The sequence below is a fragment of the Diospyros lotus genome, chromosome 14 (genome assembly GCF_014633365.1).
Source record: "Diospyros lotus cultivar Yz01 chromosome 14, ASM1463336v1, whole genome shotgun sequence".
In the NCBI taxonomy this organism is placed as follows: domain Eukaryota; kingdom Viridiplantae; phylum Streptophyta; class Magnoliopsida; order Ericales; family Ebenaceae; genus Diospyros; species Diospyros lotus.
In genome coordinates this window covers 10,418,078-10,443,505 of record NC_068351.1, presented here as the reverse complement: position 1 = coordinate 10,443,505, position 25,428 = coordinate 10,418,078, and the positions used below count along the sequence as shown (strand labels likewise).

Genomic DNA, 25,428 nt, shown 5'->3' with positions numbered 1-25,428 from the left:
TCCTTTAAATAAATTGGATTAATGTCTTATGGGTAAGAATTGTCACCCCTGCAAACAAATTGGATTAAGGTCCCTGACTAGATGCTGTAGGCAACGATAGAGCTTGAACTCCTCACTTTCGCCTCTATTAAGCGCCGAATGGAAGGTCCTTTATTTGGCACAGAAGTAAGCAAAAATTGTAAGCGAAGTACACAAGCAGACAACTTTTTTGCTTAGAATTTATGAATAAATTGCAAATAATATCCGGTGAAGATAGTTGCAATGGTTCATCACTTATTTTGTGCGTACAACATTGAGTAATTTACACCAGCTATGAATTTGCAGTAAAAGCTGCCTTAAGCTACTGAGAAACTTGGCTGCTTAAACAATGTGGATGTAAGAGATTAAAAGTAATGAAGAAGAAAGAAAAAATAATTCAACGCATGTGATGAGGAACGGCTTTGGATAGGAAATAGTTGAAGCATCTTCAAGTTGAATTTGTATCATCTCCTCAGCAGCTTCAGTACGTCCCCAACCAAATGTATTGACCCGGTAACAAGAACCTGTATAAGATATCACTTGTGGTGAGAGAAGATAATATACTTTTTTTTTTTGTTGGTTTTGGAACATTCAACTAAAACCAAATGAGTCCTCTGGAATTCTCCTGGAGGCTTCGCATTATGGCATTTCACATATGACATATCCACCATGCCGTTTAGCCACTTTTTTGTTTCAAAAGTCTGGTATCCCCGTCCCGCAGTATGTGTTTCAGCCTCAGATAGAGGAGATGACACAATTTGATGGGGCCAGGGCTTGGCAGGTGAGTAGGTAGCTCACATTTTATCGTTCATACTTGCATATAGCGAGTAGGTAGCTCAAATTTTCAGGTTACTCTTTCAATTCTTCAGCAATATGGTTTCCTGTTGTTACTTTAGATTCAAATATAGAAGACATGCAATTCAATCCTAAGTTTAAAATCAATAATTGGATACGTAGTCATCTGAAAACCTGGGAGAGCATTCTTACCTGGATTCTAAGGGAAGGGTACCTTTTAGCACAATCCCTTAACCAATTAATTGTCAATGGTAATGTAGGAATCACTGCACTGCAAGCAAAATGCCTATCTGCTGGATTGCAATGAGATGAGTCCTGGTACAAGAATTCATGAGGTGGTAAGGTTTGTAGACCATCGATCTTAGACCCCTTGTCAGCAACAGCATCTGCTTAGGCAAAAGAACACAGAGAGAGAGAGAGAGAATGCTGCATAAGTCGACTATCAAAAGCTTAACCATTAGCACATTACAAATTGCATATCAACTACAGCCAAAGCACAGTTTGCTTCTTTGTGACTGAGAAGTGATGGGTTCCAGCTGTGAGAACAGTCTCTAAGCAGGGCTGAGTGGGTGGTTCTTAGGGTAGAGGCCAATGACTAGTGCAGTCCTCAATGTCTTCCACAACCCCCCCCCCCCCCCCCCCCTCCTTTTTTCTTTTCTCCCTTTTTGAGAGTGAGGGAGTGAGAAACAGCGAGGGGAGGACGTAGGAGTTTGAAGATCATAGGTTGCTGCTGAACTGCTGGGCTCTGACTGGGTGTTGCCATAGATCTATGGGTTTGGTCAAAGGGATCTATAACTTGGGTCTCCATAGGATTTGTGGAATGAAGTTGTCTTTTTAAGGCCATCGGACTTTATTGGGCCTATGCAAAGAAGTGATACAAGCCCATTTCAATAAGAGAATTTGGGGCAGCCTGCCTGGCTTGGCTGAAGGTCAGAGTGGTTCGGTTAGTGTTTGAGATTCTAATTCGGACTGAAAGTGGCCTCTGGTGTTGTTCAAGTTTCACTTTACAACTTTAACAATCAAAAGGGAACTTCAATGACTTGGGCGCAGTCAGAAAAGATAGGGAACAAGGTGTGTGGCCCACACATTGAGGCATTGTTTGGGATGCAATTTGCAGGGTTTATCTAACATGGGCATGTGGCTTATTTCTGAAGTTGAAGGAACAACAATACAAAGATGGGGGCAGTCCAGTGTGGGGCACAAAGAGGTGGCAATCATCTAGGAGCAGACCCAAATAGCATTGAAAACATATATGTAGGCCTGTCCCGATAAACATGCAAAATAATCAAAATATCTGTTATCACAGTCCAATTTGGACACCCATCATTATCTATTGAAAATTTACAAACTTCTACAATGGATTTCATATTATTGAAGACTCATGGAAAAGCTTTCTTAAGGTATAAGATGGGACTGTATTCAACTTACCTAGTTAAAACATTTATGGATGCCCATGAACACTTGCACAACTATCACAAAACGATCAATTCTCACTAACCACTTGGAATTTTAATAACCAACCCTTTTCCAAATAATATTAGTCCCAAACTTCTCAATAATGCTTTGAACATAGGATTCTGAGATTAAACTACCCTGAAGTGATCTTTCAAAGTCAACCCTTAACCATACTGTGCTGATTTAATTTTTTCAATGGACAAAAACAAAGGGAGGCTTCTGATATGCACTCTCTTTTATGGTGTTCTGACCAATCTCAGGATCTTCTCTTTTCCTTGGAAAGGGATGTGATTAGCTAATGCTCCCTCAAAGGTTGCTTCTTTTGTTTGAAGTATAGTGAGAGGCAGCATCCTTACCATTGTCAATCTAATTAGGAGGTAACTAATTTATGTGAATTGATGTTGCGTAAGCAAGCAAAAAAGGAAGCTAGTCAACCATTCCCTACGCAGTGATCCGAGAGTTGTGGTGGCTTACTCTTTTGATCATTGCGGAGTGATGTGGGTTCTCCTGAGGAGGACCTCTGAAGTCATAGGTTGACTTAAAAAAAAAAAAAGTCATAGTTTGAAGGAGCACCTCAGCCTACTAGAAAAAGAGGGGAGCTTGAGTTTAACTCCTAAATTTTTGATACACCCTATTGGTTGCACAGCAGTTATCAAATTTTTACTAGATTGAAGGGGCTATATTTAATATGAAGCAGAGAGGTGGTTACCTTTTGTTATGTTTGTTCTTAAGCAGGATGAATGAATGGATGTTAACCATCTGTACTTCTTTTAGTCAAAGACCTTTACTTGAGAGAGGGATTGGTAACAAAGAAGCAATTAAACATGCCCCTCTAAAAGCAATAAAATGGAGCAGGTTACCTTTCCCATGGATCATCTTCTCCCATATTTTTTGGAGGTTGAATTGCCATGACAAGTCCCTAGCAGGAGTATCTGCTGGAATGACAGACATACCAGAAGTAACCTTCCTGTATGTTGACATACTTGGAACAAAAATGGCTTTAGAGAAGTGAGTACCTGAGCAAGTTAACATCAAACCCTCATCATGTCAGTGCTCCAATTGTTACAAAAAGAGGAGAAATCAACGTGAGAATGAATATAGAAACTGCCAAAACTGTGTGAATTTTGCAACCAGAAGTAATCAGAGAAGTTTTAGCATGATATCTTGTTTTCTAGATCCGCATAAAGTTTCTATTATGTGGATCATCAACTGATAAGAAAGATAGGACCAGATAGATCAAAATGACAGTGTGAAGATGCAGGAAAAAAAAAAAATAAGGAACTAGATTGAGACACTGAGAAAGGTATTGTTCCATTCTTCCAATATAATGACCAAAGAGGAAAATGGAAAAATGTGATGGGCAGTTCTTGATGAAAAGTTCTATACGTTTTGCTTCTGCAAGATTTTAGGTATGCTAAGAGCCAAAAGTTACTTGAAGAAGCAGACAATATTTCACCAAAAATTTAATATGACAGGTGTAATATAGAAGCAATACCTGAGGAAGCACATGTATTCACGAGCTGTGGAAGAAGAACTTGAGGGTCTCTCACCTCCATGCAATTGAACAAAAGAACCTGCAATGACAGAGTTGGATGTGAGGATGAAGCTAGTGAATCAATACAAATGTCTGTGAAGGAGTGGAACCTTAAAACATATCTAAAAATCATGTTATTTGACACTCATGGTTATGGGTTATACCCGCTTTAGTATTTTGCCTGATTCTTTGTCCATTTCATGGTGAGTATAATCATTTCCCCCCAGTTTCTCCACATTGCCAACTTTATAGGAGGAAGATGATGATGATAAATGCTTGTTTACTTTCACAGCACTAGAGAACCATCTTGCACAAGCTTCCATGCTCTCAGGACTATGGGCTCCATCCAAGTAAAATATTAAATCGCCAGAAGAGTTTGCTTTAACTTCTGAAGAACTGCAAGAGCTTAGTGAAGGCTCATGAATAATTTGAGCCCTTCCAGAAAGACATGCAGTTGAAAGACCCCTCAGAAATGCTTCTGGCAAAATGTCTTCCTGGCTACCCTGTGTAATACTAGGAGTAAGTTAATCATATGACACCAAAATAAACACTAAATAACTAAAAACACATTCACACCTAAACAAGAAAGCCATAACATCACTTCTTGATGCCTAAACAGCTCCTTAGTGTTATATATGCAATCAAAATTCCCGAAATGATAGTCTAAAGATGCTATTTTTCTTTTAAATACTCCATTTCCTATAACACCAGTTCATGCCCAAATTTGCAATTCCAGGAACTCATTGTGGAGAATAAGCCACCTTCCACACCCCCCCCCCCCCCCCCCCCAAAAAAAAAAAAAAAAAAAAAAAAAAGAGAATTCTACAAGGTTTCAAGGACCTATCTTGTCTTTAACACGCTTGATAGCATTGACAATCTCTTTCTAACATAACATAGGAAATCCTCTTTCAACATTTCCAAGCTCCTCTCTTTCTCTCTCTCTCTCTCTCTCTAAGCATTGCCCTATATTATCCATCCCACCTCCTCCATGAGAAGTTTATGATGTTTGAAGTCTTGAAAATCCACCTAGGTTCATCCTTCCCACCAGACCCAAACACATTAACAAACAAACATTGTAAAAGTGTTCACTTCAATCAAATTCTCAGAAATTCTAAGAAACAAGGATGAGATTCTGCAAGTTCAGAAACCAAATGGAACAACATGTACTCCTTCCATTTTAGGTTTCTTACTAGACTGCACAAACTTTAAAAGATATATAAAAAAAAAAATGTACAAAGTTCAATTTTGGGAATTGTCATTGTGTTTAAGCATAAAAGTAAAGCAGGGTTATGTAGAAGCAATTTTTTTTTTTTTAAATTTTAATTTATCAAACTAAGACACAACCCCACCTAGTGGGATAAAGACCTGGGATTGTTGTTGTCGTATCAAACTAAGATACAGGTACAAATAGAAGGAAAATAACAAACACAGATGAGACAACGGGAAGGTTTATACATAGGCCACAGAAAAGGGTCTTGAAAAGGTGGGTGGTATTTAACTCACATTCTGGAATAGCTTTTGCCAATTCCCTGTACTACGAAGCCAGCTTTTGCAAAGGGAAACAGCAAGGCCAGCATTGATGAACTGGTGCTCACCGGACAAACCTAGCGTTAGGCCACCCAATGTTCTAGGGTCAAGTGGTGGTACCACTTCCAAAGGAATCTGCAATTGGTAAAAACAGGTTATTGGCAATTATACTACCTTAAGGAACAGCATTATAAGATGTTTATATCGTCCCATAAATAGATAAAAACTATCTACATACACATTTACTTGAGTTCATGTCCTTCTGATCTCACTTAGACTATTCGTACAAGGGAATATGGGATAACTCCACAATATATGTAACACAAATAAATTAATATAGTACATTCTCAAAACTTTGGACTTAGTTTGTATGCCACAACAACAATTATATTTGTCATACACAAAAGGCAAGAAATGGTGTAGTAAATTATTTGCATAGTATTTAAGTTATACATGCAACACAGATAAAGAATCAAGTCCCCTATCTGACAACAGCATGATAAAGTAGTATGGCTGTATTCGCTATAGATTGAAATTCAATAGTAACAGGAAATTAGTTACCTAATGAGTTGATTCGGTAACACATGACACCTGGGTCAGCACATATAGCATTATTTTAACTAGGATAACAAGTTCAAATATGATTTGTCCTAGAGAAAGGGTAATAAGGAGAGATATAATACCATCAGTTCACAGGCCCTTGCCTGAATAACATCCATTGCTTCAGAAAGCTGTAGTACTGTGAATGCAGGAACTTGTGGCTTCAGGAGCAGGGAAGACATCAACCAAATTCAGAAAATAGTTGAAAATTAAAACAGCCAATTGGGATATTCAGAACAGAAATTTGCAATAAATAATAAATTACCAATCAAACCACTTTCATGCTAGTATTTTTGAACAAGAGCTTTATACCTTGAATATTCCAGCTTTCTGTGAAGCAATCTGTCCAAGAGTATCCCCTACATATTTATTATGGCATAGCCCCAAGTTAAAAAGAGACAGCCTTCATTAGAAAGCGAGGAAGAAAAGAAAAACTGTCATAATAAAATGCACTATCAACCCCCCCCCCCCCCCACACCCCGCTCCTCCCCAACAAAAAAAAAAAAAAAAAAAATGAGAGAGAAGCAAATGAATGCTAAGTGAAGAATGATGCCTTCCAATGGAATATCGTAAATGTGAAAATAAAATAGTTGGAGAGCCCATTTTTAAATTTTCAATAACTATTTCAGAGAAAGTTTGTACATGAATGAGTGCAGAAAAAAAAGAAGAAGAGAATAATGAAATATTCAGAAGTGGGCATACCCAACGTTTCCATGTGATCCATGCCCAAAGAGGTAATGCCACAGACAACAGGTTTCTTGATCTGCACAAATATATCCAAATTCCATCACTATGGATAACAAAGACTAATTTCTACATTTTCTGCTAAGAAACCAAAAGAAAATAAATGGGACTTTGTTGAATTTTCTGCTATTCTCAATTAAACATTGCTATAATGTCTTTAACAATTCATAGAACTCTAAAATCAATCAGTCTGAATGAGACAGGTGAATCTAGGAGAAAGGCATTTTAGTTTACCACATTTGTTGAGTCATTTTCCCCTCCGAGTCCAACCTCAATAATAGCAACATCTACCTGTGAATAGGAAACTACTTTGTGAAACATATCATCGCACAACAAGAAGTAAAAGAAAAATAGTGATTGAACTACATTGTAAAATCAAGGAGCAACTTTCTAGTACAAGAAGAACCAAAAATCTAGAGTCTATCGCATACTAGATAAGTTAAGAATAGAATTTTTATTATGGCCATATAATGTATGGCTTTAGTGACAAAAGAATGCATACAAATATGGAAACACATGCATTTCCATTTTTTAATGCTAACAGAGTAATTCAAAATATACATATGTGCACAAAATACAACGAGAAATGGATTCCTCTTTCATCATATATGCCATCAAATTATAAGGCTACAGAGTAACCTGTGAGAAGTTAGAGGTAGAACTTCAACCTGAAAAACTAGCTTAACAGGTGGAGGGACTCTCCTTCGTATATATAACCCACTTCTCCCTTGTGGAGGCGATGTGGGATTCTCAACACTCCCCCCCACGCCGAAACTTCTCCAGTAACTGATACATGCCCAGGTGATCGGGCAGGGTACTGGTCCATGACCATGACAACCAAGGGTTAGCTCTGATACCATGTGAGAAGTTAGAGGTAGAACTCCAACATGAAAAACTAGCTTAACAGGCGGAGAGATCCTCCTCCTTATATATAACCCAGGTCTCCCTTGTGGAGGCGATGTGGGATTCTCAACATAACCCATCAGAAATCATGCCAATGTTGCACTCCCCTCTTTCCTTATCTATTTTCTGTTAAAAAGAAAAAGGTAAAATAAAAAAGAAAAAAGCACTTTCACTTTTTCTCTAATATTGGCCTATAATTCAAAAAGGACAATTTTGTGCATAGCTCTACATTGTATACTTGGACCACCTTATCTAGCAACTAGGATATCTTGCAAAGATATAAAGAAACAAAGTCAAAAAAATCTCTAATTTCCAACCAAGTTGAGGACTTATCATTATTATATTAAATGGGTAACCAAGTGAGGCAATTAAAATTGGACATTGACTATATGCCATCAATGGACACTAACATCCATGACTCATTTATCCTTTGTCTTGCCATTGCAAAACACCACTATTCTATACAATAAAAGCTAAATGTTTCTGAACAAAACAGAAAAACAGCTGATTGAAGCAACTTGAGTAAATTGAAGTAGTGGAGTAACTTAGGATGAATACTTGATTACAAAAAAAAAAGGTTTACTCGATGAAATGGAAATATGCTTCAATACATTATTGAACTTACAAATGGATATATACACAAGAATTCTTCTACAACATCTCCTAAAAAACAGGAAAAAATTGAATATCTTTGAAGGATAAAGTTTATCACTAAAGCTAGAATTATCACTTGTAATCAACTGCCTCCTTTTTCTTAGGAAACTTATCTCTTTATCAATTTAATCTTTTGTAATCTTTTTTTATCTCCAACCAACCTTATCTCTTAGTCTCATCCAAATATGAATTTTGATTTTCCAAATCTTAATCTCTTTTTCTCGATATTCCAACAGTTTCCTATACAATAACATTATGAAACCGAGAAAGCCAGAAATGTAGTTATGTTGTCTGCCACAGTTCAAGGTGGAAAAATGGACAACAGAAAATAAATGAAAAATTATAGTGCCTTTGCCCCACGACAAATCTTGAAACTATCATCATCAAACAAGCCTTAATACCTCTAGGTAGGTCGGGTACTTGAAATGAACTAATGCACATTATTATAGTACATGTACAGCATTACAAGAAATGCTTCTATGGTTGTCTTATCGTGCTGGACCCAGAAAAGAGTTCAGTGGGGGAAAGGAATAACAGAAAAGAAAAAGTTATGTGCTCCTTGGGTTTGGGGTGCAGGATGAACTAGAGACACAATACCAAAAAGAGCGGTGGATACAGTGCTTGACATTGTGCACTGCAGTGGGGCTAAGGTTAAGGGGTCACCTTATTGGTAGTAGCTATGGCTCAAACCGGGCATTCTCTAGCAAGAAAGGGCCCTCATGGTTACTCCCAAAAGGGGTTGCTATGCTTGTTGCCCCACCTTCCTCTTTTACTAAGCAAAATAAAAAGAGAAGAAAAAGTTATATAAACAATACATATCTATAATATTTCTCTATGAATCTTATAATAAACCTATATAAATTTGTCTCAAAATTAAAGGATAAAATTTTACTTGATAAAGATAAATCTTCAAGAGTGAAGCTTGAAAGAGATGAATAAGACGAGGGGGAAAAAAATAAAAAAATTATAATGAAAAACTAACCCCCTAAATCAATCAAATCATTCTCTTTGATCGTGCAAAGCAAAGAGCATTAAAACCTTAAAGACTTGAATCGCTCAACTTATTAGCATGATAAAATCGTGAAAACCTGGAATAGTAGAATTATTTAATGTATTAATGTTTGATAAATAAGCATTTAACGTGAGCTAGTATCTGCACCATAATAATATATTTATTATAAATAGTTAGAGAAGATGTCTAATCTAGATTATTTCTAGAATAGTTAAGAAATTAAAATAAAAGTTTTAAAAAAGTCAAATATTGGCTATAAGAAATTAAAATAAAAATAAACAAAACAATTACAAAGATTCAAACGCACACCACATGGTACCGATTTGAGGACTTAAAATCACTTGGAAGAAGTACCATCTGCATTAAGTAGCACAAATTAAAAGCTAATATATGATTTTAGAAATTAACATCAGCAATAAATTAATTTAAATTTTATTTTTCAGTGGGGGTGGCTGCTCCCTGCTTGGCCCTTCTTTGGCTCACTCCTGTGGACAACTATGTGAGACATGACTCTCATTGGCTATGTGTTTGACACTTGTCCAAACTTGTCATTATTTTAAGCTACCAAGTACCAAACACGTGGGGGACAACCTATGTCTATCATGGGATTTTGCATGAACATTGATTAAACAAATCAGAACCAAATTATAAGTTTAAAACATAAGTAAAGAATGTAGATTTACATATATAGATCTGCTACTCAGATTTTTAGTTTTGAAAATCATAAATTCCAATGCTTTTACATATACAAAGACTCTTTTATCATTCATAACTTCCTATTATCTAGAATGAGGTATTTTATCTATACACACATAAAACATATAATTATTTGACATGTCCCTTCGATGTTGTGTGATAATTTATTTGAAAACTGCTGTGTTGCATCATGTCCATCCAATGTCCATAGCCGTGTTTCTTAAATGACATCCTACATATGTAAGCACCAGAACAAAGACATGGAGAATGTGCATAATAAATTTTATCATAGAAGAGTACTATGATTATCACATAAAACAAAACAAAAATCTCACAAAAGTAGAGCTGGACCAGGAGACAGTAGCACACATCAAGGTGAAATTTGGGTCACCACTAGTTAAGGCATGGAAGAATGCAAAATAAATAACCAAAAAAATTCTATGTACCAGCCAGGCAGCCAATCTGTTTACATATCATCTGGGTAATTTTCTGTCTCACTACATAGAAACATTATGGATTTTCCCTGATGAGTTCTGATGTTAAATTTATCCACCTTGGTGAACTAGCCAACACATCTGGCATTCTCTATAATTAGGCATGACATAAGAAATTGTAATTCCTTTATGAGCCAATTGCAGATTCACCAGAAAATTTCAACTTGAAGATATTTGTTCAGCAGATCTCATAGATAACTCTTAACAGTCAAAAGTTGAATGAAAAGGAAAAAGAAAAATATTAATTTACAACTTCATAAACATTGATAGTAAACTGAAACTCAAGTAACCATAACCATAACCATAAGCATTCATTTGTAAATTTCTTATTTTTTAAATAACCATAAGCATTCATTTCAAAATATTTCCCAAACTTCATTTGTAAATTTGGTTACTTAAAATAAGAAATGATTCATATAATTTGTATTTATGAGGAATTGTTGTCAGGTCTGGAATAGGTGACAAATGTTTCAAATTTTATAAAGAAGATCTTCCCAAAATAGATGACACTAAAATTTAATACAAAAAAGTTGAAAAAATATTAGGCATTACTATTATACATCCAAATTTATGTCAAGGAGAACATCTTTTTCTTTTCTTACAGAAACAAATCACAAATACCTGACCAGTAAGTCAAATTTCATACAAATATTAAATCTCCATTAAAATTCAAACTAAACAGCTGACCTTTTCAGATATGAATATCTTAAATGCCAATAAAGTAAAGAACTGGAACAGTGGAGGCATTGGCAAGTCCTCTGAAATGCTTTCCTGCAAAATTGAAATTTCCAGAATAAAAAGCACATTCACTACAAAATTGTTATACTGGCGCAGGCACCATCCAACGATCAATGTTCATTTCAATTTGCAGCAACCAGCTACAAAACTGGGTGTACAGGAAACATTTTGAAAATACAAGGGAAAATATTAAAAAAATTGGAAAAGCATGAAAAAAGTTTGGAAACAAATTTATCCCAAAAAAAAAAAGAAAAAACTGAAATCAGTGTAATGTTTATACAAGTTAGAACATTAAATGATTCAATATTTATGAAGTTTATATATCTTTTTAGACAAAGGCTACAAGTAAACATTTTTTAACTAACTTCAGCCTTGTTAAATTAGTGCCAAACAAAGTAATTACATAAATCACAACTACCTATATTTTTAAATATGCACAAGATTCCAACAAAAAATGTAGAAAGATAACAATAATTGCTATATAAATTGTAAGAAAAATGCTAAAATATTCCCATGTTTTCAACATTCATAGAGAAACATCCTTAATTTTCTTTTCCATTATAGCATTAAGAATAAAGTTCAGTCAAGGACAATAAGTACTAAAAACTTGGTTAAAACTTATACTTTGGTTAACTTCAAATTTAGGTTCACCAGGAAAGCTAAATTGTACTAAAAGCAGATTGGGAAAAAAAAGAGAAAGAAATATCTATATAAGAAGTACCTAAATCTAAAAGAATAAGCAAGGCCCAATTTCTTGTTTATTTACATCGCTTCCCGACATTAATTTTTACTCAAAATTTATATATATATGAAGGCTTTTTGATTCTCAAATATATTCACATCAAAAAAATCAAGAACTCATTAGATCTTGCCCATTTAATAGAAATCAGTCATTGTTTCGGGACGTTTCATAGTGTTTAGGATATTTCAAATGGAAACATTAGAATTTTGGCTTTGAGTAAAATTTCAAGTCATTTTCTCTAGAAACAGACACAGTCAACCATTTCAATGGAACTAAAATGAAATTTTATTCCTTAGCATCACCATGAAGAATGGTGATCTAACATTGATCTAACTCCAATAGTCAAGCTGAAATCACTCCGCAGTTCCAAGGAGTACTTCCAATTGGAATAATAAAACAAGCTCTGACCAACTTTGACTTCATCATTTCGACTGTAAGAAATGATCCCACTGAATGGATAGAATTTATATCCCTCCAGACTAGATTTTTAATGTAGTTGGAAAAGTGTATTTGGTAGAAAATGTGGAAGCATAAATATTTATTTCAAGTGAAATATTGCTCAAAATCTACAGGTGCAAGTGCAAAGTTAGTCATTTCTTAGTGTGCTCTGATGGGACAAAGGGTCTACCATCAACTGGACAAGTGTGTTAGAGGATAATCTTTTACCAAACTAAGAATTTTTCTGCCCTTCTAGTGGAAATAGAGGATCCATTTTAAAAACCATAAATAGAGATGTAGTAACAAAAAAAAGTTATTCTGAAGCCTGTTATTAAAGAACTGTGGTGTAAGTCTAATTCATTTACTTAAGTGGGCGGGTGATAAGGAGTTTGGCTAACTTTAAACTTGTTAGTTTAGTCTGGTGTATGCCCAATAAATGGATTCCAGGTTATGACTTTCAGCTGAACTAATCTCTCCTTGTTCAATAAATTTAAAATCTTACCCCATAAAAAAGGGAAAAAGAAAAAACGAAACAAATAAGCAAAATGTCTAGTATTTTTTCATCATTTTGGACAGGATTAGTAACAGCAGAACAATTTATGGGGAAGCAATTTGTTACCTTCCTTTCTCATCATATATGGCAAAAGGCAAATGATGCTAACCCATTTTTGGATACTTGAATAAACATACAAATAACCCAGTGATTATCTAAGCAAAGCCAATCAGTTGGTGTATAACTGACTGCCATTAAGACCATGTTCCAGTTTTGGTGATAAAACTGTCGCATTGTTTGTGATGGAAGCAGAAATTCCAAAATTAGGATAATTATGTTGGAGGAATATGATGTTATTATTCAAAAACAAGGATAAAATGTCACCTTCAACTGGTTCCAGCATTCCCAAAAGTACAGTAAAAATTTCTCTACTGATATGTCCAACCTACACAACCAATTTAAAGACAGATGTCAACATAACATAACAGGAAGCCATACAAATAAACCAAGCAAAAAGCATCCATTTACAATTTCAGAGGAAAGATAATTAGTCGTGGTTCAGATCCAAAGGTTAACATTTAAACGTGTCAAAGGGCAGATATCAAGGGATGTCTTAAAGAAAGCCTCCTTAGCACCCTTTAACAGATATCAAGGAATGTCTTTTCGTAGAATTGGTAGCCTAAGTCTGTTAACTAACTCCTTTTAGATAGAGCAAAATAGATGCCCAAGTTAAATACGATATGTAATCATTTGCCAATAGTTCCTTGTTCGAGTTTCTAAAGCAACAAGAAGCTAATGTATCACTGACTAAAATGCTTTCATTGAATCCTTTCACATTCATATATTGGTCTTTACTCTTTATTACTACACCATGTTTTATAGCTGATCGAGCTCCCTTCTTGCCCCTATTAAAGCCTTTATGGCTCTTCTTATTTGCCGAATCTCCAACATTCATCCAAATCTTTCAGGGGCCATGTGGTGGATGGTGTTCCTTCTTTCTAATGTTGGAAAAGAAGAGATGGGTGGGGCAGCACGCACATAATATCTAAACTTGTAAACAGAAAACATGAACTGCACAAAAATATAAGGTGATGCATTTGAACACTGACCCATCCAAACGGAATCTTTCTCTCACATCAATTAGGTGAGGGGATGTAAATAGTCCAGTTTTGAAACCACTCTCCCGTAGAATGGCCTCACAGAATGTGCATGTTGACCCCTGCAATACATGGTTATAGCAGTAGTAAAAATATCATAAAATCATATCAATTACATAAAAAATTTGCATAATATTTTGCATTAGATTCACTTGGTAGAAACTAAAAAAATGATAATAAGCTAGATTTTAGAGAAATTACACACAGTTCCACAGAGAACAAATTGAAATATAGTGATATAATTAATTAGATAATTATTTTTAGAAATGTTAAAATTTGAATTTGCAAACAAAGTATGAGGTTAATTATAAGACAAAAATAAACACTTGACTCTGCTGGTTAGGTAGTGAAAGGTGAAGAGAGGTGACAAGTTTTTGGCTCGACGAACAACCAAATCCTATTCCAACTAGGAAGGGTTGGCTTTATGGATTTTAAGTCACCATTCATCTCTATGCATGATCATATTTTTCTATAAGGCCAATATATCCTATGTCTGTATGTTATACCTAAGAGTTTTCCAAGTTCTCTTTGGTCTTTCTGTACCTCTTTCATCCACTCTCCTGGCAAGACCATTTATTAGTCTTGATCACACTTGTAAACTATCATAAACATGTCTAGCATATCTTATTTTTGGTAAATAAATACACCAAAGCACCTCTGATTAGATGTACTTAGGTACTGCATCCATCATTAGAGTAAAGAGTTAAAGGAATTGTACAGATCTTTAATGTAATCTAGTTGTAACTGGAAAGTCTCAATATCTCCTCTGAAGTCCTACACATGTTTCTAGCTATGATATGCATCTTTAATAATAAAAACACCCTTTTCATCGAAACCCTCCATAAGACTTCTTTGGCGACTCATTCATAGGTTTTCAAAGTCTACAAACATCACATGTAAATTTTTTTTTTTTCCTCTCTAGATCCTCCCATTAGACACCTTAATAGGTAAATAACTTCCTTTGTTAACCTACTAGGCATGAAACCAAATTGATTTTCAAGGACCTGAATTTTTTTCTTAACCTTACTGTCACCCTCTCCAAAAGTTTTATTGTTTTAAGGATCACATTAAATAGTTTTGTTAACCATAAAATTCCTTTTTTCTCCCATGATTTCCATGCTTCTATCAAGATATTATTTGGTCAACTGCTTTGCCATTTTCATTTTTTTTATGGCACGTTAACTTCTTTCCAGCAAAATACATCTATAGAATATGTAATTTCTATATTACACAAAATTATTAAGATAATCCAACTTAAAATTTGTTTCTATATATTCATTAAATAGCTTGGAGAAATACTTCTTCCATCTGTCCTTAACCACCCCACAATTATCAATACTTATTGTCTTTTCCATTTAAACACTTTACTTGACTCAAATCCCTTATTTTTCTTTCTCTTCAACCACTTTGTATACGTCTCTTTTTCCATCTTTTATCTCAAGTCATTAATACAAATTTTTATAAACTTTTGGCCTGCTTCACTGACAAACATCTTTGCTTCCTTTTTAGTCAAAAGATACATATTCAAATTTTCCTCATTAAGACATGTATACAATGTCTTGTAGCAACCAGTTGAGCGCCATGATTCCTTTTGGTTTGGAGCCTTTTCCTATAACTCTTCTAAAACAATCTTTTTTGCATTTCAAATAGCAGTAGTCATCTCCAAATTGGATTAGCCTCAACCTCCACAATCCAATATCTTTTGCCACACTTTTTCCTTGAAAATATACATATGCCTTTTAAATCTCACCATTTGATTCTTGAGCTTCATTTCTTATCATCCTTCATTTTCTTTTGACATTGACATCAAGAACCATAAGGCTATCTTGAGTGGTCAGGCATGTTCCCGGTATAATTCTTACAACATTTTGGCTAAAAGAAAGTGCTGGCAATAATTTTCTGAGAGTTCAATAATACATAGGGGCAAAAACAACCAAGAACTTCAGTGGACTCAAATTCAATATCTTTTATTTTTCTATTTTTGATGTCTAATGAGAAGTAGTACTTTTCATAACGTGCTGTAATGTTAAATCAAACTGTAGGTATTTAGGAAGGCTTCCAATTCGTGGATGCGTACATGGCCCACTTCTGTGAAGGTTATGACATATCCTATGTCTGAATGACTGATTTTGCTTCTAGAAAGTTTAGGTGAGACTCAGTATCAAAACATCATCTGTTTTGTGTGCCCAGTGATCATTAGTTATTGAAGGTTCAAAATAGTTGAAAATCCAGACTAGCTATAGAACAAGGACAGCCTAATCTGCCTGGTCTTCCCATGATTCAAATTGCATCTGCAATTTATATGTGCACTTTCTCTTCATTGTCCCGGTAAAGTATAATTGCACAGAAACAAGATGTCTAAGGGGGTGTTTGGCTTACCCCTTTTTTGGGGAGTTTTTAAGCTGCTTAGCTTTTAAATTGTGTAAAGCTTAAAAATTAGGTAGCATTTAAGCTGATAACGCGTTTGGATAAATGTGTTTTTACGCTATCAGTTAATAGTTATGTGTTTAGTTTGAAAGAGCTAATAGTTATGTGTTTAGTTTAAAAGTTAGAAAATAAACATGTTGAATGGTATAAATAAAATTCATAAAAATACTAATTTTTAATAAAAATGTTAAATATATTAATTCAATATACATTAAAATATATATGTGTTAAATATATATATGATATATATATATAGTGAATGGAGGAGGCGGCAGTGAACGGAGGAGACAGTAGGGGCGACGACCACGACGAAAGGAGGCGATGATGGAGGCAGATGAATGGAGACGAAGATGAATCGTAGATGAACGGAATCGCAAATGAACGATGACTGGCTGAGGCGACGGGCTGGGGACATGGTGAGAGGCAAACGACTGGGGCGATGACGATGGTGATGGCGACGGTGACAGATGACCATGGTTGTTAAACTCTCGATTTTACGGATACGATTTTACGATTTTTTGCACCGAAAACCCTTACGATTTTACATGTCGAAGACCCTCTTACGATTTTACGATTTTAACCTTGCAGATGACGGTGACGGTGGTGGTCGATGATGGGTCTAGCAGCGGCGGCGACAATGAAGGCAAAGGATGAAGATGGGGGTATGGTGGGAATTATGTATTTTGTTTGAGGGTAAATTGGACATTTCGTTGGTCAACGCAATAAGCTCTTGGCAGCGTTTTTGGAAAAGCTGGGGGGGGGGGGGGGGGAGCTTTTGTCAAATGCTGGTGGAGGAGCTTTTAAGCTTAGTAGTGTTTAAGTTGTTGGATGCTTGCCAAACACTTAACAAAATAAGCTTGACAGCTTATAAGCTAAATGAATAGCTTATAAGCGGTCAAACCGGTAAGCCAAACACCCCCTAAATAAGACTGCATATGAAGCCAAAGTAGATTCATCAACCATATTCAATGACAGTAAAAGCAAGATAATACCTTTCCCTTAGTTCCAGCAACATGGATAATGTTAAGGCCAGCTATATGTTCCTCCAAGCCTAAAATCTGGAAATTTAAGCAACAAGAACAACATTAAGACCAGCTGTATGTCCATGATTTCTGTCACTTTCCAGGGAAAAAAAAAAAATCATATACTGCTGACCAAGTGGAACAACTATCAGTTAGCAGAATGAGTATAACTTTTCTGTTGAAGAATATGATTTGGTTCCGCAGGAAAACTATCCTCATATTCTGCTAACCAAGTGGAACAGCCATAAAACATGACGGTATATCTCCCAATGCTATAACAAAAAAAAAATAATTCAAGAATCATCAGTTTATGAATCCCTAAGAGCTCAACTGGTGACATTTGCAAATGAAAATTCACAATATCATGGCAGATAAGATCTATCATTAGAAAAGTTCCTAACAACTAAGGACATCGAGGGTCAGGTTCAGATGGAAAAACAACAGTTCAACTAGAATCTACAATATCCCATTTTCTGAAACTGCAAATCTTTAAACTACAAAAAAAAGAGAGCATAAATGTGATGTAGACTGCACCTTCAACATCTCATCCACCTACATATGCACACAAAAAGGGCAAATGGAGTGCATAAAGACCTTAGTAGAACGGTTATTCCAGCAAAACTGAATCAAACTGATCTTTGTCCCAGTCCTTCATGGGGTCAAGTGCATGTCATATTTGTGTAGTTAAGATCAAACATTTAAGTCCACTGTGCCAATGTTTCAGTATAGACAACATACCCAAGCAACAGCATTTTGTAAATGAAAACATTACACGAGAGCCTGGCAAGTACAGGTTCATTTTAAAAATATCCTCTCATTATTTCAAATCCAAAATTAAGATGAAAAAACTGGATTATTTCCAAGTTGGTATACAAACCAAAGTAGTATGTGTAACTCTGGTTGCTAGAAGTTTGTCTGTGGTACCAAGCAACAAAACATAAAGTAATTCTTTGTCAAAAATAATGGGTAACCGTGTGACCATGAGGTTAAAGATCAACAAACACATATCAGGAAGCTACACAAAATTTCCCACCAGGCAGGACATAGTAGCACAAAGCATTAGATTAAGGAATAGTAAAATATTGACTTGTATATTGACATGGAGACATAAAATTCAATCACGGATCAATTACTTTAGAAGAAGTATGTCCAAATCACATGGAACTGAAACACAGGTCTTTATGTTTAACTTTTTGGAAACTTATAGAGTTCATCTGTCCAACAAGCAGTAATCATTTTACAACAAAATCCTTTAAATGCATCACACAATATGGGATGGCATCCATTAATGAATGTTTGAAAAGAAAATACAAGGATAAAAGATGATAGCAACCATATTTTGGCAAGCACAGTTGCGGTGATAGTAGGTTGAGATAGGTGTGTTATCGAGAAAAGCACGGTTATAAGTACCATAACCCATTGTAAACTGCAAGAAAAGAGAGAAGGTTCTGAAAGGAGAAGAAAAACCTCTCTAACTCTATCAAACTATTATTTCAACCTAAATTCGCAATAGAAACAAAAAGAAACATAACAACAACAGGAATACTATTGAAAAATTGTGCCAATATAAACATTCAACAACAATAAGAATAAAGAAAACAGATACTGCTTTTGTTGATGAAACATCCTTCGGAAGTTCAAATATGTTACCTTCAAGACTAAAACCAGTAAGTTGGCATTTCTTAGTCTCTGACATGGACATATGGATTATACATCATCAAATGTACAAGGTACTCTTGATGCAATTAGTTTTCAACTGTAAGCACTTCTAAACATTAGCAGAACTCCGAAGTTTTACCTTAATATACATCATCATCCCATCCAATTTCCTATATTTAGGCTCAACAGCAGGTCTATCTCCACGTTTTTTGGTAGTAATGAGAGAGGAAAGTGCTTCCATCACAGTTTCATATGCAGGTGAAAGAGGCAAATCTTGCAAGTTTTCTTTGATTACTAAATTGCTTCCTGGCTTCTCCATAAATTCAGATGATATTTTTGTATATCTAAAACCTGAAGATTAACCAATAAGAAAATGGGAAACTTGAGTAAATTATTCAAATTAAGAAATAGTACACTAGGCTTTCTTCATTGACAACATTGTAGACAAATTATAAACCATTGATTGCATCACATAAATGGAGATTCATGCAGATAATAGGTTGAACAAAAGATGTAGAGAAATTATCAAATTAATGTGTTTCCTCAAAAAGAAGTGTGTTTCGGAATTTAGTGTAACAACGATAAAAAATGGGAAGTAATAATAGGCAGTAGACATGAGACATTGAAGAAACTAAAAAGGTAAAAAAAGTCATTGCTGCTTTCACTGATCAGCTATTCAATTTTACCTACCCATTAACTTGTCCTCTCTACTCAATGAAAGGAACTACAATTTCTAGAAATAGATTTACAGGAGACAGGAACTTCAGATATACTTGTTTCTATTCTTAAAAAATGTTTCATCCCCATGTCTGGCTACAAAGTATGAAACAAAAGACAGAGAAAATATATGATTCTGGTATTTACAAGCATATACAAAGTAAGGACTTTCCTTGAGCGTAAGGCCTATCTCAAGTTGATTTCCTCGTTTTGAACTTGCACACTGAAGCCCATGTATATATCACATACATGCCTGTGGAACTCATGTTAACAAGCACTGCACAAGCTAGGAAAAGAAAAGGCTGTACCAAAAAAAATGAATTGGGCCTCCTTCACAAATCTCTGTCCAGAATTTGATGAAAAATACCCTTATGGTACTCTAATCTCTTGAAGTAGCAGAGTTTTAGTAGCAACATATAGTAAACCATCACGACCTAATCCTACATTAGTAATACAGAGGTCTTGGGTATATCACTTGGTCCCAAAAACTCAAAAGCACCTTCAGCTAGCACTTCTGGGTGAGAGCTCGAAGCCAACTTGGGACAACTACCAAGTCGAAGCAGGCCAGAAAAATGTTCAGGACTGTCTTAGGTTAGATTGTGATATGAGATTTCTAGCTTAGCAAGGGCACCAGGAATTAAAGGAGGGCAGTTTATCAGGGCTCAATTCACATTGATAGTCTACTAGGGAGGTCTTGTGTATACTTGGTCCCATGAACCCAAAAGTCACTTTTAACCAGCACTTTAGGGTGGGACCCATTGTGTTATCCAAATGACCTCTGCTACTCCATTGGTTTTAATGCTTTTTAAAAAAGACCAATCACCCGAACAAGAAAAGGAAGCAACAAGAATTATATATTTGTTGTTTATGCTTTGTCATTTTATTTATTTATTTTTTACAAGTAAGAAACAATCATCATTATGCATACATTTTGATCCAGTATACCTTTGTCTGTTTTGTTTGCCTGCGAGTGGAGCTTGCTAAGTCTGGTTAGATTAAAGACATCTAGGCAAGCTGGAAAATATGAACCTGTTCCAGTCAGTCTGTGGGAATATTGGCATCTCCTTGGATGGGAGAACGTAACACCTGTTATTCCCTGCCTCAGATCAGTGTTTGTTTGAATGAACATGAGGTGAGATCAATCCTGCAAGATATATTTGACAATTAGCAGTATGAATTGCAAGGGAAATAATAATAAGCATGCTGAGATTATTTAAAGAATATCAAGTCAAAATTTTGGACACCTAAAGACTTAAATGTGAAAAAATAAAATGCCTATCATGAGCATTCACATTGCTTGGGCGAAATTATATGATTCAAACAGGTCACAGTATTGCAGAAGCTGCTGCATTGGGTGCTAAAGCAGGCACCGGGTTGCTCGGTTATGAATCATCCTAAAATATATAAATACGGACAATAGATATGTGTTGGCTCTAATTGACCTTGACTGTGGATGCATATATCTAAGAAAAGTCAAGCTGATGAAAATAAAATTTGGCGCTTCACAGGAATTCTAAAGTGAAAAAATGAAATTAGGGTTGATTTTGGTGCTTATCATTTACGTACAGAACAGAAAAGCAGTCAAGCTTGGCAGAAGTGAGAATCCCTCTAACAGAAGCAGGGAGTATGCTCTTCTCTTTCCACTCTGTCTGAACTTTAGCCTACTCTAACGAAAATTGATAAGAATAATGCTCTACTGAACTAGTGACACATTCATTCACCTGTTCATACATGCCCTACATGCAGCCCACCACATAGGGAACTAGTTTAGAAACTGCATACAATCACCTAACTCCAAAGGAGATCACTCCGTAACTAAGAAAACTTAATTAAGTACCCAATACAACTTAATTACAGGAAAATCAAACTATTTCTTCCTCTTTTTTAGACCATTTCCTCCACCAAAAATCCTGACAATGCATCAACACCCGCAAAAATTGGGGAGAACTCAACCTGTAGGTTTTGGAGTAGAGAAGCATAGTAACACCTAATCTTTGACCCCAAACCTTAGCATAGAAGTTGATGATCATTGATGTGATTTCACCACTAACAGAAATCAACAAAAATGCCATACACTTCATCGTCATATGGAATTGGCTAAATTCTTCTGGAACACTGCAATTGACAAGGCCAGGTGACTAGCATTCTAATATTAGCTTCTTCATGTTTTGGCATGGTAGAGCTAGTGCCACATGCACCTGCACTTTTATCACCATTGTGCTCATAACACTCATTGTCTACACCTTCTTCAAGAACTACATCACTCAGAAAGATTTTTTTGCTGATACCATATATGTTCTTTATTAGGCAAGCCTCATCATTTGCTTTCGGAAACCCTCTCTTAATATTTTGCAACCATTGAAAATTACTATTATTTTCTTTTCTTAGATTGTCAACAGATTGCTAAAGATTTCCAATCTTCACACTGTTTGTTTGAATCATTTCATTAACAAAGTTTATTGCAAGGTGAAACAAGGTCTTCAAGTTGCTCTAATTCCAAAACTGCACTAGTTGTTGGTTTTTCCAAAAAACACAATCGGAAGTGGACAAAAAGACAGTTGGACAAGGGTCAAATGTACAAAGTGAGGTTTCAAACTGATTTATGCAAAATCAAACAAGCATGACTCAAATTTCATGAGTTCCAGGGCTCATAGCAATCCCTAGAGGTCGGAAAATCAAGCTATAACATAAGTATCATATCTGAAACTTCAGTTTGTTCAAAACACTTCTTTATAAAAGTGTTACAACCATATGTACAAGTGACGAGGTTACTTGCTAGTGAGTACCTACTAAAGGAAAAAGTACCCAAAAAAACCCTCCTAATGGCAACCCTTCTAGTGCAGTTTAGTCTTTTGAGACCAATTTATAGTCTCAAACCCTTCTTGTTCCATTTGCCACCTAGGGCCAGTCAATAGAAGATGTGATAAGAAGAGATAACAACAATTGAAGTTTTACAATTGGAGTGAATGACACTATTTGCTTCACAACCTAATAGTTTTTTCTTGAAATTAAATTGCTTAGATATTCTAAAACCACTCTTCACTTTCTTCCACCACTCCGACCAAGGTTTCCTGTTCTCAATGTAATTCACTAACACTTAAAATGAGCATATGGCAAGAGGTTCAAAGTTTGGGAGATTTAAAACCCCTAAGTACTAAACTGTCCTGTTTCAGCAAAATTAAATCCATCAAGCTCAAAAAATCCTATCAATAAGAGCAAACCCACAATGAACATTCATCTACTACAGAATTAATCAGCCTCCAACGCGCAGATATATCTGAATAGTTTCAACATCTATTTGACTATCTCTGCCAAGATAAATTTTCATATAACACATAAAAACAAGCAGACACACATACATCCACATATGCACAAAATTGTTAGACTGAAATTAGCCTCTACATTACCAATGCAAAAGATTAATCTTTGAATTTCATATTGGTGTTTTCCCATTTCCCAGAAACACATTCTTGAGCTACATATTTTGTTATACCCACGTCAATTAAAATGTACCATTTACATCATTTTCACAGAGAGTATAAGAAATTGCTTTCAGACACCGCCCCCCGCCCCCCAATACACAAAAATAAATAAATAAACAACTTGAGCTTTTGTCTGTTCTTTTAACCTACTACTAACAGAAAACGCAAAAGTTGAATCTTCCCAATTCGAAAGGCCTGAAACTCCCACGCACGAACCATCACTGATCGCAATAGTGCCATTCAACCATACGCCAAAATAAAAGATAACCACGAACGGATCGTTCCCTAAAGAAATCATTTCAGATGGAAGAACATAGAGAAACGTGTGCATGCAGATGTATTTATATATGCCTAAAGGGGATTAAAGTAGAAAGGACTTACTGCAGAAAGGAGCAGCTATGAAGGTTGCCTGAGAAAGAAATTTGGCCGAAACGCCATTACCCTCTTCTCTATACGCCCTCTTATCGCTTGACTTACCTTCCTATTTTTTGTCGTCTATACGCCCGGTTGCATATTTGAGTTTTCCTGTGGCTGCTATAACGGTTCATGTTTCCTTCTATAACCCACAACTTTTCAAGACATAGATGTGCGTATCTCTCTCTCTCTCTCTCTCTCTCTCTATATATATATATATATAAAGAATGCAAAAAGGGAAATTTTTATATACTGAAATTTTATGTAAAATAATATGATTTAATTATTTATGTATTTAAAAAATATATTGTAAGTACAAAAATTCAAGTCATTATATATAATAGAGAGGTGACTTGTACTAAACACTTATAAATTAAAAAAATATAAATTTTTTAACAAAAAAATATTTTTAAAATATGATTTTACGGATTGTAATTTAATTTTTATTTTTAAAAATAAAATGATAATGTAAGAAATATGAATCATAGATCCAAATCAAACTTACTAATAAGTCATAACAACAGGCTTTTGGGTCAAAAATAACTGCAAGATAGTTCCTTCCCACTTCTCTGTAAATGTGATGGTGATATCTTTTTAAAAAAAGAGAAAAAACTCTGCGTATTATTTTTGAATACTTTCTCTGCTTATTGACTGCTTATTGTTGAAAGCAAGTCATTTAAACTATAGATTTGAGACGGTTTTCACCTTATCATCTTAACTAATAACTCAAACTCTTTAGGTTTATTTATTTTCGCTACAAAAATCTGTGAGTATTATTTTCTCATTTTCCTTATTTATAACAGTGGTTTGGTATTAGAGTTAACTCGATTTGTTTTCTAGATTGAATTATATTTTTTAGTGTATGTATATAGTGAAATGTTATATTATTCACATTGAATAACATAATGTTTACTTAACGCGGACAATCTCAAAGTGAGACCCCTCTCCCCCCGCACCCACCCACTTGCATGCCCATGTCCAACAACAACATATCACCATCTGCATGTATAGTTTTGTATTTTTTTTTGTTCGGTGCAAATATACATATATATATATATACATGATTGTATATGCATTCTTGTTGTATGGTCTCTTGTTGCCACGAATTGTCCGCGAAAAATCCACAAATCACTCATCCGAGAAGTGCTAGCGATAAATTGTGGCGATAATGGTGGCAATTGTCGACAGTCATAAATAGTTATGGGCAGATGACTAGCCAGGTGATGATGGCTCTGACAACGATATTATGTCCCTTCAGTGTCTCAAGTGATGACTATTGTGATCTTACAACGAGGCCCTACCCAAATGCCAACACAGACAATGGTGGAGACATTGGAGGATCAGGTGCGGATCTAAAAATTTATGTTAAAATTATATATCACAAATTTTGGGGTGAATTGTAATTGTTTTTAATGAATTATTATTAAAGATTATTATTATTTATATTAAAAAATTAATTTTAATTGTGAGCTCATGTTTGGATCCGCCCGTGGATGATGTCTACAGAAATGGCTGCGACCCTTCGTCTTGTCTTCTCCAGTGTACGGCGGCCAAGGCGATTGCAGCGGCGTGTACGCAATCCTTCCACCTTCGAGAGTCGAGGCACGGGTCCGGCGCGAAGGCATCAGGCTCGTTGGCCTTAAAGCGGAGGGCACCGCGTGAGATTGGCTGGCAGAGCCAGCGATCAACCCCGCTCTTGACAACGGG

General features: G+C 35.4%; 1 protein-coding gene across 4 annotated transcripts; it reads right to left on the bottom strand.

The window, feature by feature from the left end:
- Positions 1-251: 251 nt before the first annotated feature.
- LOC127790331 (folylpolyglutamate synthase) lies at positions 252-23,870 on the bottom strand. Of its 4 annotated transcripts, none has more exons than XM_052319786.1 (18): positions 23,689-23,870; positions 23,458-23,592; positions 20,855-20,969; positions 19,248-19,459; positions 17,420-17,485; positions 13,953-14,062; positions 13,228-13,288; positions 11,120-11,203; positions 6,908-6,964; positions 6,632-6,692; positions 6,242-6,288; positions 6,013-6,090; positions 5,306-5,464; positions 3,967-4,305; positions 3,764-3,842; positions 3,129-3,284; positions 1,006-1,199; positions 252-542 (listed from the first exon to the last, which is right to left on the bottom strand). In XM_052319786.1, the coding sequence occupies exons 3-18, from the start codon at positions 20,952-20,954 to the stop codon at positions 483-485; spliced, it is 1,863 nt and encodes a 620-aa protein (XP_052175746.1). In that variant the 5' UTR covers positions 20,955-20,969; positions 23,458-23,592; positions 23,689-23,870; the 3' UTR covers positions 252-482. The 4 variants fall into 4 exon arrangements, with proteins under 4 accessions (XP_052175746.1, XP_052175744.1, XP_052175745.1 ...); XM_052319784.1 differs by having other exon boundaries at positions 20,771-20,969; positions 23,689-23,869; XM_052319785.1 differs by lacking the exon at positions 23,458-23,592 and having other exon boundaries at positions 23,689-23,869.
- Between the last annotated feature and the right edge of the window lie 1,558 nt (positions 23,871-25,428).

Bases quoted from the DNA above. Each gene is read 5' to 3' on its own strand.
- LOC127790331 (XM_052319784.1), bottom strand. From the start codon at position 20,954: ATGTTCATTCAAACAAACACTGATCTGAGGCAGGGAATAACAGGTGTT. The intron at 14,063-17,419 runs GTATTATCTTGC...CATGTATTGCAG, and splicing joins TTGCTGGAACTAAGGGAAAG to GGGTCAACATGCACATTCTG. The intron at 11,204-13,227 runs GTGACATTTTAT...TCAATTTTGCAG, and splicing joins AATGCTGGAACCAGTTGAAG to GAAAGCATTTCAGAGGACTT.